The sequence below is a fragment of the Pseudorasbora parva genome, chromosome 3 (assembly GCF_024679245.1).
Source record: "Pseudorasbora parva isolate DD20220531a chromosome 3, ASM2467924v1, whole genome shotgun sequence".
NCBI classification, from domain to species: Eukaryota; Metazoa; Chordata; class Actinopteri; order Cypriniformes; family Gobionidae; genus Pseudorasbora; species Pseudorasbora parva.
This window is the reverse complement of record NC_090174.1, coordinates 62,360,058-62,378,350: the sequence shown is the minus strand read 5'-3', so window position 1 is coordinate 62,378,350 and position 18,293 is coordinate 62,360,058. Positions and strand designations below refer to the sequence as shown.

Here is an 18,293-nt window from a genome sequence, read left to right as displayed (position 1 = left end):
TTGCTCACCCCTTCATATACAGTGGGGCAAAAAAGTATTTAGTCAGCCACCAATTGTGCAAATTTTCCCACTTAAAAAGATGAGAGAGGCCTGTCATTTTCATCAGAGGTACACTTCAACTACTTGAGACAGAATGAGAACAATTATTTCTTCAGTCTTCCTAGCATTGTTCAGGAAGCAGACACACTCTGTCAGTTTAAATATCTCGAAAAACACATCTCTTTACTATGGCATACACATAAAACACTTTTTCAGTTTACTGATTTTTAGGCTGGATTAATTTGTACATCTGGAACCAGGAACACTTCCCATAACACCTGATGTATTCATTACATCATAAGAAGACTGCCATCTAGTTAGTATCTCTGTTTATCCCGAGGTTTCCTGCAGTGAGCCAGATCTGGGCCGTATCCAGATCAGATGGCTGACCTGTGCCTGAACATGACCAACATAGAGACCATGTCAATTAGTTTCTCCTCCGAAATTGCTTAATCCTAGCCTAGAAATCAAAACTACCCTAGCGGTAGCAAATCTAATCTGCCGCGAGTGTCATCTAGCAACTCTCAATACACTTCTGAGCTGTAAAAACCAAACTCTGGTCGGGCCAATCACATCATGTATAGAGTCAGTGGGCGGGGCTTAACATAATGATGTAAACACAGTAAACACAGAAGCTGGCGAACGGTTGTCTTTCGAATCATCTTTGGATATTACTCTGGAAGACTTGGAGTTAAGCTTTTCTCTGAGAAAAGAACAAAAATTGGCACTGAAGTCATTCTTCAAAAGGGAAGATGTGTTCAGAGTTTTGTCGACCGGATACTGTGAAAGTTTAATCTGGCAACTAGCTCGGCTTCACCTTCTTCGTTGCTCTGGTTGGTGTAGCGCTATCCTATTGCGTGTAGAGGGAGTTTGAAAGACAACTGTTTATCCGCTCCTCAGATTGAGCTGTCAATGGTGAGTTTCCGGACCAAACATCTTGATGTGGGTCTGGCTTGTCAGGCTTGCTTAATCCTTCATTGCCGATCCTTCAAATATTCCTATTAAATAATTGTTTAATCGACACGTCATCGCCAATAAACCCATCTCCGGCGTGATGCTGATCAGCTGCGGAGTGAATTCTCCTGTACGTAGGAGGAAGTTTGAGGCGGACTGCCATAGGACTAATGATCTTGGTGACAATGAATGGGCCAATAAATTTGGGAGCAAGTTTATTAGACACGGAGCGGAGCAGAATGTTCTTAGTAGAAAGCCACACTTTTTCACCCACGACGTTTACGGGAGGCTTAGACCAGTGGCGATCGGCTTTATTCTTAGTGCGTGCCCCCACCTGAAGCAGAGTCTCTCGGGCTCTGGTCCATGTGCGGTGGCACCTCTGGATAAAGGCGTGGGCAGAGGGGACCGCAACTTCTGATAGCAGACTAGGAAAAATTGGTGGCTGGTAACCTAGACTACACTCAAAAGGGGAAAGGCCCGTGGATGACACTGGTAATGTGTTATGAGCGTACTCAACCATAGAGAGTTGTTGGCTCCAGGAAGAAAGATTCTTGGACACCAAACATTGCAACACTCTGTCCAGATCCTGATTGGCTCGCTCAGTTTGATCCTTGCACTAGGGGTGATAACCCGAATACAGACTCGCCCCTAGTAATTTACAAAACTCTCTCCAAAATTTGGACGCAAATTAGGAACCTCTGTCAGAGACCACATCCATCGGGAGGCCATGTAACCGAAAGACATGGTCTACAACAGCCACTGCTGTCTCCTTGGCTGAGGGTAACTTGGGAACAGACTGTGTATGAAAAGCGCATTTCTCCGCCTTAACAAAAAGCCCATTCTCTAGCAACCTCTGAAGCACTCGTCTGACGTGTTGAATGTGTTCCTGGAGAGACGAAGAAAAAATCAATATGTCATCCAGGTAAACATATGTGAACTGCTCAACCACCAAATCAGTCAATCAATCAATCAATCAATCAATCAACTTTATTTATATAGAGCTTTTACAATGAAAATGGTTTCATAGCAGCTTCACGGTGTTAAACAGGATAATATTGCAGCAAAATTTGATTTGGCTGTACAGTGGCTCCAGAGAAAAACAGTGATGCCACCAGCTCATCTCAATTTATAATTAATTTTATTTGTATATTTAGTTGAATTACTTCATAATTTTAGTCTCCCCAATCATGTCTCTCAACACATCATTGACGAGTGCTTGGAAAACCGCTGGGGAGTTGGATAGCCCAAATGGCATCACCAAATATCCAAAATGGCCCCTGGGGGTGTTAAAAGCAGTATTCCATTCACCCCCCTTCCTGATTCGAACCAAATGATAAGCATTACGGAAGTCAAATTTGGGGAAGATAGATGCTCCCTGCAACCTCTCGAAAGCTGAAGACATCAACGGCAAAGGATACTTATTCTTAACCGTGATGTTGTTCAGCCCTTGGTAGTCAATGCAAGGTCGCAGAGTTCCATTCTTCTTAACCACAAAAATGAACCCGTCCCCTCTGGAGAAGAAGAAGGGTGGATAAATTCGGAGGCTAGAGAATCAGAAATATATTTCTCCATGGCCTCCCTCTCTGGGACAGAAAGAGAGTAAAGCTTGGCTCTAGGCGGAGACTTACTTGGAAGTAAATCTATAGCACAGTCATAGGGACAATGAAGAGGAAGAGAAGCAGCACAGGACTTACTGAACACTTCCTTCAGGTCGAAGGTACTCCAAGGGCACGTTAGACAAATTCGCTGCCTCACTCTGAAAAACAGAACGGGACACAGAGGAACAAGCAGATACAAGACAAGACTATTAACATTTAGTGCTCCAAGATGACACAGAATTGTGTCCCCAGTCAACCCTGGGGCAATGCTGGATCTGCCAGGGATGACCGAGGACCACGGGAGCCAGGGGTGAGTCCAGGAGAAGAAATGAGATCTGTTCCGTGTGATTGCCAGATGTGATGAGTGTCAGATGGTCTTTAGTGAGCAGGATGGATGGAAGTTCTTGACCATTGAGTGTGCTGACAGATATGATGTTCTTGAGGTGAGTGATGGGTAAACCCAGGTTACATGCCAAACATAAATCCATAAAATTACCAGAAGTCCAGAAGGGCTTGACAGGTGTGAGTCCTTGCTGCCCACAGCAGTCTTATTGGAAGGAGAGTAGAGGATGAGGTCTTCTTCAGGGAGATCCCGCCCGACAGTAGCCTTCCTCTTACCGCCAGGCGTGGTCTTTTAAAGAACAGCTATTAAGGTAATGTCCGGCTCCGCCACAGTACATGCAAAGACCACAGGATCTCCATCTCTCTCACTCCTCCCGGGAAAGCCGAGCACGACCCACCTGCATGGGCTTGGGATCGTAGACGGTGCTGACCGTATCCCAACTGCTGGCCTGAGGGCATTCGATACCTCCAGACTGAACCCCCATCCTGGGCTGCTGCTAGGTTGTGTTTTAGTTGCCTGTCTGCATGTTGCTGTGAAGTGAGGATTAAAGTTTATGTTTGATTGTAATCTTCTGAATCTTCAGCCTGTTCCTGGTTCACACAACCGTTACTTAAACAGTAGAGAATGTCATTCTTGTTGTGTCAATCTGCATACGGAACAACGCATAATGCTACCTGATGTTAGTATTTTTAGGCCTGTGGAGGGAAATTACCTAAGTATTGAGAAAATGTGTAACACTTAGCATTATTTTAGTATAATTGAGATACTACTTTAGTTGAATTATTTTATTACATTTTCCATTTATCTTATATTTGTTAGTTGTGTTGTGTGTTTTGTCATTTTTATTAGTTGTAGTATGTCTTTTAATTATTTTTATTTTACATGAATTTTTTGTAAAACATTATTTTATTTCAGTTAATGTTCATTTTATTTATTTCAAGTAATGAAAATGTTGTTTTTTGTAAGTTAACTGTAACAACCCTGGTAAGATGTTTTGAATCTTAATATTAGGCTTAATATGTATTGTTATTCTACATGCATAATTATTTGTGGCTATGTGAATGAGTTTACAGGTGTTTCTTCAACTATTTGGGCAGGTTAGAACCTGTTTTTTTTTATTTAATTCATGTGGGTTTGTGATTTCCATATACAGTGGGGCAAAAAAGTTTTTAGTCATTCCTCAACTATTTTGGCAGGTTTGAACCTGTCACCTTTTATTCTCTTTTTCTAAACCAATTTCTCCAAACTCAGGTCACTGCTGTTTTGCTATCAGTAAGGTCTCAAGATTTTACAAGACTATACAAGAAAAGTGAGAATATGTGTTAAAGTTACCAAGTTGGGTTTAAAAAAAAACTGTGGCTTAATAATTTACATGTGAGGTTGATCACAAGATTATTAAAAGATGTTCCCCAGGAAAGTTAATTCTGCTCAGATTCCTATGACGGAAGCTGTGCACTTTATTTCTGTAAAAATAAGTACTGAACTGCATCACAATTAACGTCTACAAACTAGATGATATATTATGTTAAATTCAGCACTGGTGTGTGTGTGTCTCTCTCTGCATTGGAGAGGTGAGAATCCCTTTTTGTAGCCAAAAGGAGAAAAGATATTGACTGATTTCTGGGCAGCGATGTTCGTCATGGATTATGTGAAAGAGGTGGTTCAACTACATCAGTGTTCAACTGGTTCTTATAAATGTCTATTCATGTGATGGTTTGTGTGTGTCAAGAAATAACACTGTTTTGAATGTAAAGTTTAATTTTGCAGGAGAATTTAGGGGTTTTGCTTTTTTTGTTAGCCCTGTCAGCAGATGGTTTTCACTGTATAACCTTGTATTGAAATGTGGTAGCCTAGAAATCTAGACGCACCCTAGCGGCAGCAAATCTAATCTCCCGCGAGTGTCGTCTAGCAACTCTCAAAACCCTTCTGAGCTGTAAAAACCAAACTCTGGTCAGGCCAATCGCATCATGTATAGAGTCGTTGGGAGGGGCTTAACATAATGATGGCAGAGTTGCGCTTGCGTGCTTCTAGTAAACACAGAAGCTGGCGAACGGCGGTCTTTCGAATCAGCTTTGGCCGTAAATCTGGAAGACTTGAGTTAAGCTTTTCTCTGAGAAAAGAACAAAGAACGGCACTGAAGTCATTCTTAAATATGATGAGTGAAAACTGGGTTTGATGGAAATAGTAAGTTTGACAATAAGGTTTGAGTATGTGTAAATCTGTGGAGGGTATGATGAGTGAAAATGAAGAACGGGTTTAACAAGAAGGTTCCTGAGTAAAAATCAGGGAATAGTGATTAAAATGGATGTTATGAACGTGTTTGAGAAAGAAATGAAGGAGAGGTGTTCTAATAAAGACGGTACATGTATGTAGGCTGTAAACTGAAGAATGTTTTATTTTTATATCAGACCATTATTGTGGATCTGACCATTTTATTTTATTTTATTTTATCTTTTTTTATTTTTATTATTATTATTTATTTTTAAATTATTATTATCTTTACACCTGTTTTAACTATGCTTGTTTTTAATTTTTTATTCATCCATATGGTATTCTTTTTTCTCATGCATTTCTTACCACTGTTTTAATTAATTTCTATGTAAAGCACTTTGAATTGCCATTGGGTATGAAATGTGCTATACAAATAAACTTGCCTTGCCTTGCCTTGCCTTGCCTTGCCTTGCCTTGCCTTGCCTTGCCTTGCCTTGCCTTAGTGTAATGTTAGGTTTAGTTTCACTTTCAGAATCACCGTCATCTCATATTTCGCTTCAGAATCAGGGTCTTTGAATAGAAGACTCAACAGTTCATTGCGGGTAAGCTTTATTGATGCCATTAGAAAATAATAATAGTAATAATAATCTAATGCAAATATTCGCTGACGCTGACAATGCTCTGATAAAACAGCTCACTCGCACGTCAGCTCCGCTTTTGTTACACTGATTCAATGCGCTCTTGCTCGTATATTTTGTATAGAATCATGATGTTTGTATGAGTCGGGGATGAAGTACGACATGTCTACCATCTAGTGTAGGGGAGGTTGAATGAAATTTGACACCCTATTTGACAAAATCGGCCATTTTATTCAGTGACGCATCTTGTCGAGTAAACTCGACCATGGCCCCTAGAGGGTTAAAAAGGGAAGATGTGTTCGGAGTCTTGCCGACCGGATACGGCGAAAGTTTCATCTATCAACTAGCTCCGCTTCACGTTGCTCTGGTTGGTTGTAGCGCTATCCTATTGTGTGCAGTGGGGGTTTAAAAGAGAACCATTTATCCCGCCTCTATGATTAAGCTCTGTCAATGGTGAGTTCCCAGACCCAACATCTTGTTCTGGGTCTGGCTTGTCAGGCTAGAAATGTGGATATATGCCTATGAAAGACCAAAGAGCTTTAGATGTAGAGCAACAGTGTTTACAAAATGTACTAATATGAAAGAAGGGTTTGCCATTTGATGCAAATGCTTCATTCTGACATGTGTTTATGGCATTTTGAACGCAGTGTTACATTTTGAAGTAGGGGAAGAAGACAAAGGGTCAGTGAAGGGTTTAAGGAGGGAGACATGAAATGAAGGTGCAATCCGGTATTGAGGTGGAAGGTGTCCAGAGTGAAGAAGAACTAAGTCCAAGAGGGGCAGGCGATGTTGTGGCGGGACATAGAGACTCCCCTCTGGACCTGCCGACGGAGCAGGGTGCTGGTCGTTCTCCTGTTGAATCTGTTCGTGGAGGGCCCACTGGATCTGGCTGACGATCATGGCTGGAGGGAAGATGGATTCAAGGCGTTCAGGTTCAGGGTCCGCTTGATACAGGCGTGAGAGGGCATCCACTCGGATATTTTGGTCCCCTGGACGATACGTGACCTTGAAGTTAAATCGAGTGAAGAAGAGGGCCCATCGGGCCTGACGATGATTCAAAAGCTTGGCATCTCGAAGGTATTCTAGGTTACGATGATCGGTGATGACCTCGAAAAGATGTTCTGCTCCCTCCAGCCAGTGTCTCCATTCCTCCAGAGCGAGTTTGATCGCAAGGAGTTCCCGGTTACTGATATCATAACTCTGCTCCGCTGGGGATAGCTTCTTGGAGAAGAAGGCACATGGATGGAGCAGTGAGGGTTTCCTCTGCCGCTGAGATAGCTTAGTAAATCGAGCTTGGAGAAGATGACCGCCCCACGCAGCTGTTCCGGTGCAGCGGGGACCAGAGGAAGGGGATAGCTAAACTTGGCTGTTTGAGGATTGAGATGGCAATAATCGATACATGGCCGCAAGCCTCCGTTCTTCTTGGCCACGAAGAAGAAACTCGAAGAGGTAGGGGATGTGGATGGTCGGATGAACCCTTGTTGAACGCTTCTCACACGTACTCCTCCATGGCCTTCTGTTTCGGGATGGACAGAGGATAGACGCGACCCTTGGGTAGAGTTGCCCCACGTCAGCAAGTCACTGACAGATTTTTGAAGACAGTCTTTGAAGTATATTTTCTACATTACTTTTTGTTCACAATAAATGTTGTTCTTTTGTTCTTTTTTTGCTGTCATTTAATTCAGATGTGTTTTTATAATTGTTTTGTTTGTTACCTTCCCTCATAAAAAAATACAATAATACCCGGTTCTTCTATGGCATCACTGTCAAACTCCATTTGTGGTTCTTCCTGGCACCTTTATTTTTAAGGGTGTAGGCAACCTGTTAAGCCCCTGTATGATTCTTCAGGGGTTTTTAAGTGGTTGTTTGGGGTGGTAAAGGTGCTATATAGCACCACTGCCGTACAAAGAACCTTTCAAGCCCCTTTAAAGGTTCTTTACACGCTAAAGAACTACTGTTAGTGCCGTTAAGCACCATTTTTGAGAAACAAATAACTGCGATATGGCACCTCTTATGGGTTCTACATAGCACCATTTGACAAAGGTGCTGTAGAGCACATTTAAAGATATGGTGCTATTTGGCCAAAAGTGGTTCCCCTATGATTACAAGCCAGGAACCACTTTTAGTGCCAAATAGCACCAATTTTTGTTTTAGAGTGTACTTGTGGTGCATAGGCACTAACAATATTTAAGATCACACCTTCAATTTCCAGCCTCAGACTCATAAACCTATCTGAGACTCTCTTTAGCTCCAGAACATTTTTCACAAACTCCAACTCTGTTTTTCTTCCTGTCCACACCATTATAAACCAGTTTAAACCCAGCTCCAATGCTTTTAGCCTTGCTCCCTTTCCACCTGGTCTCTTGGACACACAGAATGTTGACTTTCCTTTTCTTTAGTGCAATTGTGAAAAACTGTAATTGGCTAATAAATCAAAAACACTGCTGAACCATAAGCAATAATGTGTATGCTAGAACATACAAACTATTAAAATAAAATTATATAAAATCTTGGAGGACCCTCCATAAATCAAACTGCTGCTTCAAGACCTCAGATGGGATGGATATCCCCCCCCCCAATACCCCCCCCCATGCAATGATTTGTGAAAATTACGCATATGATTTGTTATGTGTACGAAATTAATGAAAACTTGCAATCTTTTCAGGACACTTGTTAATTGTTTTAAGAACAGTGATCTGAGTTTGGAGAAGTGTGTCAGATCTATTGAGGAAAACTGTAAAACACTTTTCACACTCTCTCTGAAGTTTAGAGGCAGGGGTAATGTCTCTGCAACACAACAAACTGACAAAAAAGGGCTTTTTCATTTAAATTTAATTTGATATGTTTCTGATTTAATTGGGTGCTTACCCCTCCATATAGTTCAAACACATATAGTTTTTTTTATGCATTTAGGTTTAGTTTAGTTTATTATTTATTTGAAAGGGACCATGTGCAAGTATATTAATCTTACAAAAGAAAACATGCTTTACACGAGATTTAGCTACAGCTCATTTCCATCCGCAGTCGCTGTGGTATGCACATGTCTATGACCATGTATGTACATTGTATGGTCCCTTTCACACCCACATTTACCCCAAGGATATTTTTACCATTCTCTGGAGTTCAGTTACCTCCACATTCACTTCCCATGAATATTTAGACCTTCAGAGTCCTATAAAAGAGCCTCTTCTGTCTGATCTCAGAGTCGACAGTTGCTGTGTTGCTATCAGTGAAGTCTCAAGATTTTACAAGATTATACAAGAACAGTGAGTATTTTTAAGTTACTATCTTGCATCTAAAAAAAACTGTGGCTCAATAATTGATATATGAGTTATGACATTACAAACAAAAATTACAAACATTTTTTGATTTTCAACTTTAATGTTGACTATTTTATAGATGAGTGGATCTGAAACCCAGGAAAGGTAATTATTTATGCCTCTAATATCTATTACTTTATGTAATTCTGACTCCTATGATGGAAGCTGTGCACTTCATTATGTATAAGTACCAGAGATGTATAAAGTACTAGAGACCCAGACTTAAAAGTAAAAGTACCAGTGCTCTATCAAAAAGTGACTTGAGTAGAAGCTGAAGTCCTAATTAAGCACTTTAAGTACAAAAGTATTCAAATGTTTTGTATTCTTAAGTATTGCAGGTAGATTATTTAAAAAAGTACTACTCAAGTACTGAAAGTAAAAGTACAAGTATTGTGTTATGTAGTTATTAAAGAAAGTAGTCACCAAAAAGTTAAATTTTGACTAATAGTCTAATTTTCTACCATATACAATTGAATAAAATTAACAGCTAGCTAACAACAACTTGCTTTGTACTTTTTTTTCTGTTTTCACCTTACTCCAGTCTAAACTATATGGAAGCCCATTTCCGCCACTAAATAAAAATAAAATAAAAAAAAATTGCGACTTTTTATCTCAGAATTCTGAATTTTTTTCTCACAATTGCGAGTTGTAAAGTCAGAATTCTGAGATATAAACTCGCAATTGCATGATATAAAGTCCGAATTCTGACTTGTTTTCTCGCAATTGCATGATATAAAATCAGAATTCTGAGATATAAACTCGCAATTGCGTGATATAAAATCAGAATTCTGAGATATAAACTCGCAATTGCGTGATATAAAATCAGAATTCTGAGATATAAACTCGCAATTGCGTGATATAAATTCAGAATTCTGAGATATAAAGTCACAATTGCGTAATATAAAGTCAGAATTCTGACTTTTTTTCTCGCAATTGCGTGATATAAATTCAGAATTCTGAGATATAAAGTCACAATTGCATTATATAAAATCAGAATTCTGAGATATAAACTCGCAATTGCGTGATATAAAGTCACAATTCTGAGATATAAACTTGCAATTGCGTGATAAAAACGTCCCCGGTTACGTATGTAAACTTAGTTCCCTGAGAACAGGGAACGAGACGCTGCGTCAGCTGACGCTACGGGGAACACCTTCAGCGTGACAGGTGTCTGAAATCGCTATCAAATCACAATCCTACTGACCGTCGGCAGCTGGTGATGTCATCACTGTGCGACCAGGAAGTATAAAAGGGGCACCGTGCCAACATGAGGCTATCCGCTTCGTCTGAAGGGACTGTGGACAGGCACACCTTGAAGCATGGCCATGTGACGCAGCGTCTCGTTCCCTGTTCTCAGGGAACTAAGGTTAAATTCGTAACCGGGGACGTTCCCTTTCGAAAGGGAACTCACGCTGCGTCAGCTGACGCTACAGGAAACGATATACCCACGCCGCCATGCTGAGGGGAGTGCACGCCCCTTACTGGCAGTGAGAACTGCCTGGACGAGAGTTCGCAGAAAGTCTGAACCACTCCCCCTCTAGCCACACAGGCTGCCAGTGACATCATTCCCTACGGTCAGAGCCCAAGCTATATGCCTAAGAGAGAACCTTATCAAGTTTTATCTGAGGTTTCCTACTCTCGGCTCGCTCGAGGGCCTGGGACCTACTACTTCGAAGGAAGGAGTCCCTTAAGGGAATGTGGCCCCAGCCGTCACTAATTCGGGAAAACCTTTACCGAATGCCACCAGGGAGGCCTCACCTGGCATCACTTCTGTGGGACACGCCAGCTTGGCCAACCCTGTCTGTAAGAACAGAGCCTCCGGACATTGCTCTTACTCATGAGCATCCAGACTGAGGGACTGCAAATTGGCAATGTCCTCCTCAGACCGGAACTCGGAGACGGGAATCCTGGAGAGCAGTACTCAGCTTAGTGCTTCTTACCCTTGCCAGCGAGGGGAGTTTCTTCTGCTCAATCCTAGGATCTACTGAACACATTTATTACAGGGGTGCTCAGGAGGCCGGAAAGGCCTATGGACTGATCTAACCGGGAGGCCCCGAGGGGGGCCTACCTATCTGACCAGACTCAAGCGGCCGTAAGCTCGCAGACAACTCTCAATGAGGGGAGCTCTTAAGCCAGCCTGGTAGGTAAACCATGCTGTAGGCTAGCCAGTCCCTGTCCTGAAGGGACTGCGCAGCAGAAACGAAGTCCCGTCGTGCTAGGGCATGAGCCCGCCCTTGAGTTATACCGGCCAAGGCCGGGACCCATCGGCGGGCAGCCGCTAGCTGTCAGCACAAAGCCAGTTATGCGTTCCCGCTCAAGGGAACCGTTTCCCCTCAGGGAGGCCAAGAGGCGCCTCTACCTCGCACCGTTAGTGCTAGCTGTTTAAGAGCTGCAGGAAGGTGGCTTTACTGGTTCCTCAGGGGGCCCATAAGGGCCATAACCCCAGAAGCCAACCATGCTAATGGCTAGCTTGTCACCGAGACCTGGTCCGGGAATCCCTTCCCAAAGAGGCCCAGAAAGGCCTGACAGCATAATACACTGGCCTACCGAGCGTCCCGGCTCGGGGGCTCACCCTCAGGGGGCCTGGAGAGGCCTGCTACCTGCCAGCCAATGTGCAAACTGTCGGAAGTTACTGTGTTCCCGGGGCTTCTTCCCTCGAGAAGAAGGCCAAGCAAGAGCGGAGCGTCCTCAACGGAAAACGCTCACAGCTTGCGCAGGAGGCCCCCTCGAGAACCTCCCGCGCGTGCTCTTCCCCCAGGCAGAGCACACAAAGGGTGTGTGTGTCCTCAGGCGTGAGAAACCTGGGACACGGATCAGCGCACTTCCTGTACGCTCCCTTCGATTTACGTGTGCATTTCATTTTAGACAGACTTTCTAGCGAACCAGACAGAACAGTCCCTGAAGACGAAAGGATAGCATCATGTTGGCACGGTGCCCTTTTTATACTTCCTGGTCGCACGGTGATGACATCACCAGCTGCCGACGGTCAGTAGGATTGTGATTTGATAGCGATTTCAGACACCTGTCACGCTGAAGGCGTTCCCCGTAGCGTCAGCTGACGCAGCGCGAGTTCCCTTTCGAAAGGGAAGTCAGAATTCTGAGATATAAAGTGGCAATTGCATGATAAAAAGTCAGAATTCTGAGTTATAAAGTCATTGATCTGCCGTGTCCCGACATGAGTTGTGTCGTGAACACATTATAGTAAGTATAGGCTATTAATGAAAACTGCTCCATCTCAACCTCATATTTCTGTTGCAACTGTTCGGCAGCAGAACTCACTGTTACTCTGTCGGATTCAACACCATTCAACCGCGCGTATGTGTGTGTGTGCGCGCATGCATCAATATAACCTTGACATTGAGGTTTGAACTGAAGTGGTAAGAACCAGCCTTTTACAATTTATTTATTATTTCAAATATTATTAAAACCGAGCATATGGAGGTCAATAAAATTCATTCTCAAACGAAATCCTGCATTACAGCATATTCTGATGCGTTATTAATGAAATATGTTATTTATGATTAGTTATTTATGAAATAATGATCCCAGCAGCGCCACGCTCAGGTGACTGTATGTATAGTGACATGTCATAGGCCCAACTGGATGTGTCAGCACACTCGTTCTCTAAGGAAATCGTGAATTACAGCACATTCTGAGGGTGGTGATGTTCTGGGGGTTATATTTAAAAAATAACACATCAGATCAATGACTTTATATCTCAGAATTCTGACTTTATAACTCGCAATTGTGACTTTATATCTCAGAATTCAGACTTTATAACTCGCAATTGCGACTTTATATCTCAGAATTCTGACTTTATATCATGCAATTGCGACTTTATATCTCAGAATTCTGCATTATATCAAGCAATTGCCACTTTTTATCTCAAAATTCTGACTTTATATCACGCAATTGCGAGAAAAAAGTCAGAATTGTGACTTTAATAATTGCAATTGTGAGAAAAGAAGTCAGAATTCTGAGATAAAAAGTCGAGTTTTCTTTTTTTTCTTTTTTATTTAGTGGTGGAAACGGGCTTCCATAAAACTAGGCTAAATAATTTCTTTAGGTAATTTTTCTACACATTTTCATATAAATAACCCTAAAAATACCGTAGGTCATTAAGATTAAATCTTGCTAACCACTTTTACTAGAAACAAATATAAGCACACTAATATTCTTATTTCAAGCAGTGTTCTGAGTAAATGATTTGTATGTAATACTTTACAATATGGTTTGATTAGTTAACATTACATTAGTTAATGTATTATACTAATAACTAACATGAACTATCCATGATCAATACCTTTTTTTTACTGTATTTATTAATCTTTGTTAATCTTAGTTAACCTTAGATCGTCCCTCAATAGGGTTTACGTTTAAGTCCCTTGGGGTCGGATTGACCCCAAACTTTTACAGAGCAATTGCATAAGGAAATATAAAAAATGTATATGGCAAACTATATATCATTTTTTTATTTGCTGTGTTTTTGTGGATATTTTGTATTTTTTTTTACCTATTTACTGCACAATTCCTTAACTATGCCATAAATCGGCTCATGGAAAACTAATCTTTTATGAAAAAATCACTTAAATGATAATTTTAATTAAATCTAAATTGTTTTTGGACATTGCTCTATTTGTTAGGGATAGAATACTGCCATCTGCAGGTTTGTCGAAAAACGTTAGTATTTATTATTTAAGATATAAAGTGCAATGACCACATTATCCACTAGGGGTCCATATAGGGATTAATTTTTCTTGATACTTCAACTTCTCACAATTTTATGATATGCAGTTTGTGAATCTATATTTAAACATTCTAAAATACATTCAAAATGTATATTTTTGTATTTTTTTGTTGTTGTATGATATATTTCGAATTATTTGCTTTTACAAATTATTATACATACATTTGCAGAAATGTTACAAGTTGCCACTAAAGGACTGTAATCACATATTTATTTCAGAAAATTATTTATCATAAATTATTTATTTTTTAGAACAAGAAATTAATTTTAGAAAAGTAAATAAAATGAGCACAATAGAAAACAAAACAAAACAACAGCACCAATAAACAGTAATGAACAGGAGTGAAGAAGTGTGTTTGTTTGTGTGTGTGCGTGTGTGTGTATGAGAAAATTTGTTCCACTTTGTGTTTATGCTCTAGGACTAGACCTTGATATAAATGTAGAAATTTTCAGATTTATACTTGATTTAGTAGATTTTTTTTATCAAACACCCAAAAAAGTGGGGAAAAAGGCATTTTTTACAGTTTCCTAACAGTTTTTACAGTTTTTACATTGCTAAAATCTAAAAAATGCCTCATACACATGTGTGCGTGTGTGTGTGTGTGAGTGAACATGCTTGCTCCATATTGCATTTGTGCTCTAGTATTAGTCCTTCATTTATGTTTGAAAATTTTTCAGGTTTATGTCATTTTTGCTTATTTTATTTGCCCTTTTCAATAAAAATACTCTCTGTTGCAGTCACATACATGTGTGTGTTTTTGTGTGTACGTACGTGTGTGTAGATAAGAAAGAAAGTTTGTTCCACTTTGTGTTTATGCTCTAGGACCAGGCCTTGATATAAATTTTCAGATTTATACTTGATCTTAAACTTTGTACTTTTTTTTTTTACAAACAAAATGGGAAATAAAGCATTTTTTTACAGTTTCCCATTCATTGCTAAAATCTAAAAAATGCCCCATACACCTGTTTTTGTGTGTTTGTGCGTGTGTGTGTGTGTGACTGAACATGCTTGCTCCATATTGCATTTGTCCTCTAGTATTAGTCCTTCATTTATGTATGAAAATGTTTCAGATTTATGCCATTTTTGTTTATTTTATTTGCCATTTTCAATAAAAATACTCTGTTGCAGTCACATACATGTGTGTGTTTGTGTGTGTATGTGTACGTGTGTGTGTATGATATAGAAAGTTTGTTCCACTTTGTGTTTATGCGCTAGGACCAGACCTTGATATAAATGTAGACATTTTCAGATTTATACTGGATTTAGTTTATTTTGTTTTGACAAACAAAGTGAAAAAAATACTTTTTTACATTTTCCCATTCATTTTCAATGTGGGGTCAATTTGACCCCGAGGGACTTAAACGGTAATTTTTTTTTTACACACCTTTAGAACAACCAAATCAAGCCCAGATTTTTTGTGCATAGATAGATTATTTAGGAAAAGTCCCAGAGTCGCATAGCCCTGAGATGAAAGGAACACTTTTTAAAAATGGAGGAAAAGTCCATCGGGGTCAGTTGGAGCCCAAGGGCCGATTAATAAAAATACAGCTGTTAATTGTTTGTATTTTACTTCACAGTGCACATTTACTACGTAAACAAATAGAGAGCAATTTGAGAGCAAAACAGCGCTCAGTATTTTACAACAGTGTTGTTAGTGAATGCGTGCGCACGCTTTTGGGCGGCTAAAAAAAGGCAGAACGGCTTTATTCGCTCAATATTGTGCTAGCTTCATCAAACCTGACATCTACCATTCTGGCAGTGGTAATCTGTGGTAAAAGTGAAAGCAGGAGAAAAAAATTATCTAAAAAAGTACAAATACCGCATTTTAGTACTTAAGTACAGTAGTGAAGGAGTTCTACTTTGTTAATATACATCTCTGATAAGTACTAAACTGCATCACAATTAACCTCTACATATAGTATTATGTGGTGTTATTCAGCACTGGTGTGTGTCTATCTCTCCAGTGGTGAGGTGAGAATCGGACACTCTCTGAATAAGAATGAGGAGGAGTTTGTAGCCAAAAGGAGAAAAGATATCCATCAAAGTTTGAAAAAACTTGAGATATCCTGCAGTGAGGTAAAACATATTATACTTAATATATATGTCTGGGTAGTTACACAATATGTTGTATCTGATGAACATCAAATGTTTGCTGAATCAATCTTTGTTTCAGAATGAGGTGCCAAACATTGCATTACTGGGTTCTGGAGGAGGAGAAAGAGCCATGGTGGGTTTGCTGGGATCCCTGGATCAGCTCAAGAAAACAGGTCTTCTGGACTGCATCCTTTATCTGAGCGGAATCTCTGGATCCACCTGGTACAAACAACACACACACACACACACACACACACACACACACACACACACACACACACACACACACACACACACACACACACACACACACACACACACACACGTTGGTTTATGTGGTTTACAGGGACTCTCCATAGGCGTAATGGTTTTTATACTGTACAAACCGTATTTTCTATCCCCTTACACTGCCCCTAAACCTACCCATCACAGGAAACATTCTGCATTTTTACTTTCTCAAAAAAACATAATTTAGTATGTTTTTAAAGCTATTTAAATTATGAGGGCATTTGATATGGCCTCATGAACCACATTTATAGTGTAATACCAGTGTAATACCCATGTCCTTATACAAATTTGTGTCCTCATAAACCACATAAACAGGCACTCATCTCAGTAGAAACTCTTCTCAGTAAAAACTCATCTCAATCTCATTTTGAACACAAAATGTCACAAAACGCACATATATAATTAGAGTATATGTTGTTTCTCTGAAGGTGTATGGCCTCCTTATATAAGGAACCAGACTGGTCCACCCAACTAGACACTGTGAAAGACAATATCATCAACAGACTCACCGGTCCTAAAGTCAGCTGGGAAGAAAGATGTGAAAATCTGAAGAGATATTACGCAGAGAAAGGCAAAGACATGTTCAGCTTGACTGACGTCTGGGCAGTGATGTTCGTCAAGTCATGTGTGAAAGAGGTCTGTACCGCATAATGAGCTGCTCACATTCAGTCTAAAAAAGTGCTATATGTTTAGTATAGAGACAGAGCGACGCGCGTCATAATCTGAAAGCCACGCCCACCACGGGGTGGGGGGGGGGGCAAACCAACCATCTCCATTGACTTTCTATTGCGGGAAGCGACCTCTTTGTCATTTCAGACTTATTACAAAAAAACGAACAATGTCTAAAAGCTGATATGTGACAAGGTGTACAGAAAACAAGCTAAAAAAAACAGGAACAAAAACCCAGAAGTTTTTATAAGCTGTTAACCCAAAAAAATGAACGTTTAAGGACAAAAAAGTGGATACAGGCACTTAAGATAGAGTGCGAGATGCTATATTACACTGATAACTACGCAAGGAGGGGAAAGTAATCAGCGACAGGAAATATAATATATAAAACTGACATTTGGATATTTGACAAAATGTTTACTGCACACGTAGCCAAACTGAGACATACTGAGGGTCAGGATCCCAAAATTGACCGATTCTTCCTGCTGAAGCTTCACGTCTTATTGCCTGTGTCCACTTTTGTCTCCTTATACGCTCGTTTTTTGGGGTCGACAGCTTATAAAAACTTAGTTATGTTTTCTTTAGCTTGTGTGCTATACACCTTGTCACATATCAGCTTTTATACATTGCACTGTTGTTTGTTATAAGTAAAAAAAGATGACGCAACCGCCTCACGCAATACAAAGTCAATGGAGAGCTAAATACGCTCTGTCTCTAGTGAGCTGAGGATTGATAAAGGCCAATAGGCGTTCTTGTTTTATGCCCCAAGCCGTAGCTGGATCCTTCACATCTGGGCATGCTCAAGTCCCAAACACATTATACAGAGCAAATGTGTATCCCCACCCATGATGTAGTGAGGGCAGGGAGTAACACACTGTTTGAACTGATATTTTCATATATAAAACACATCAAATAGACAAACTATTTCACATAGAGCGCTTGGGAGGACACATAAACAGTGTTTCTTTCAGGGGTGCTTTATAGTATCCTGGTCAATGCCGTCACCCTCTTAAAAACTTGCTCTTAAAAACACTAGACGCTCGTAATAGTATCAAACCACAGCTGCGCTGGTGAATAAAAAAGGAGGCATGGGTCTCAAGCACAACATGTTGTAAAAGTAAGTGAGACGTGGCACAGTGGCACATATTTAAATAGAAAAACTCTTTGTAAACAGCACAGAGTAATCACGTGATCACACGGCAAACCAACATTAAATAAAAATATAGATTCCCTTTCGGGGAACTCGAGCTGCGTCGAAACGCTGTGAGAACGCCTCTGCGTTAATGCGTCGTGAAGCGCCTGTAGAACCATTCCATCGGAAAAAAGATCGATCGTCGGCGTGATGACGTCATCGACCGGAAGCTATAAAACGTCCGTGAAAACAAACAGGA

General features: G+C 40.5%; 1 protein-coding gene across 1 annotated transcript in view; it reads left to right on the top strand.

Annotated features, from left to right (window-relative positions):
• Positions 1 to 8,928: 8,928 nt before the first annotated feature.
• Positions 8,929 to 18,293, top strand: part of LOC137071594 (cytosolic phospholipase A2 gamma-like) — a 35,525-nt gene continuing 26,160 nt past the window's right edge. The window contains exons 1-5 of the mRNA XM_067439728.1: positions 8,929 to 9,049; positions 9,183 to 9,208; positions 15,816 to 15,927; positions 16,025 to 16,167; positions 16,662 to 16,869. Coding sequence (XP_067295829.1) covers positions 9,183 to 9,208; positions 15,816 to 15,927; positions 16,025 to 16,167; positions 16,662 to 16,869 — 489 coding nt within the window. The 5' untranslated portion in view covers positions 8,929 to 9,049. The remainder of the gene's footprint in view (positions 9,050 to 9,182; positions 9,209 to 15,815; positions 15,928 to 16,024; positions 16,168 to 16,661; positions 16,870 to 18,293) is intronic.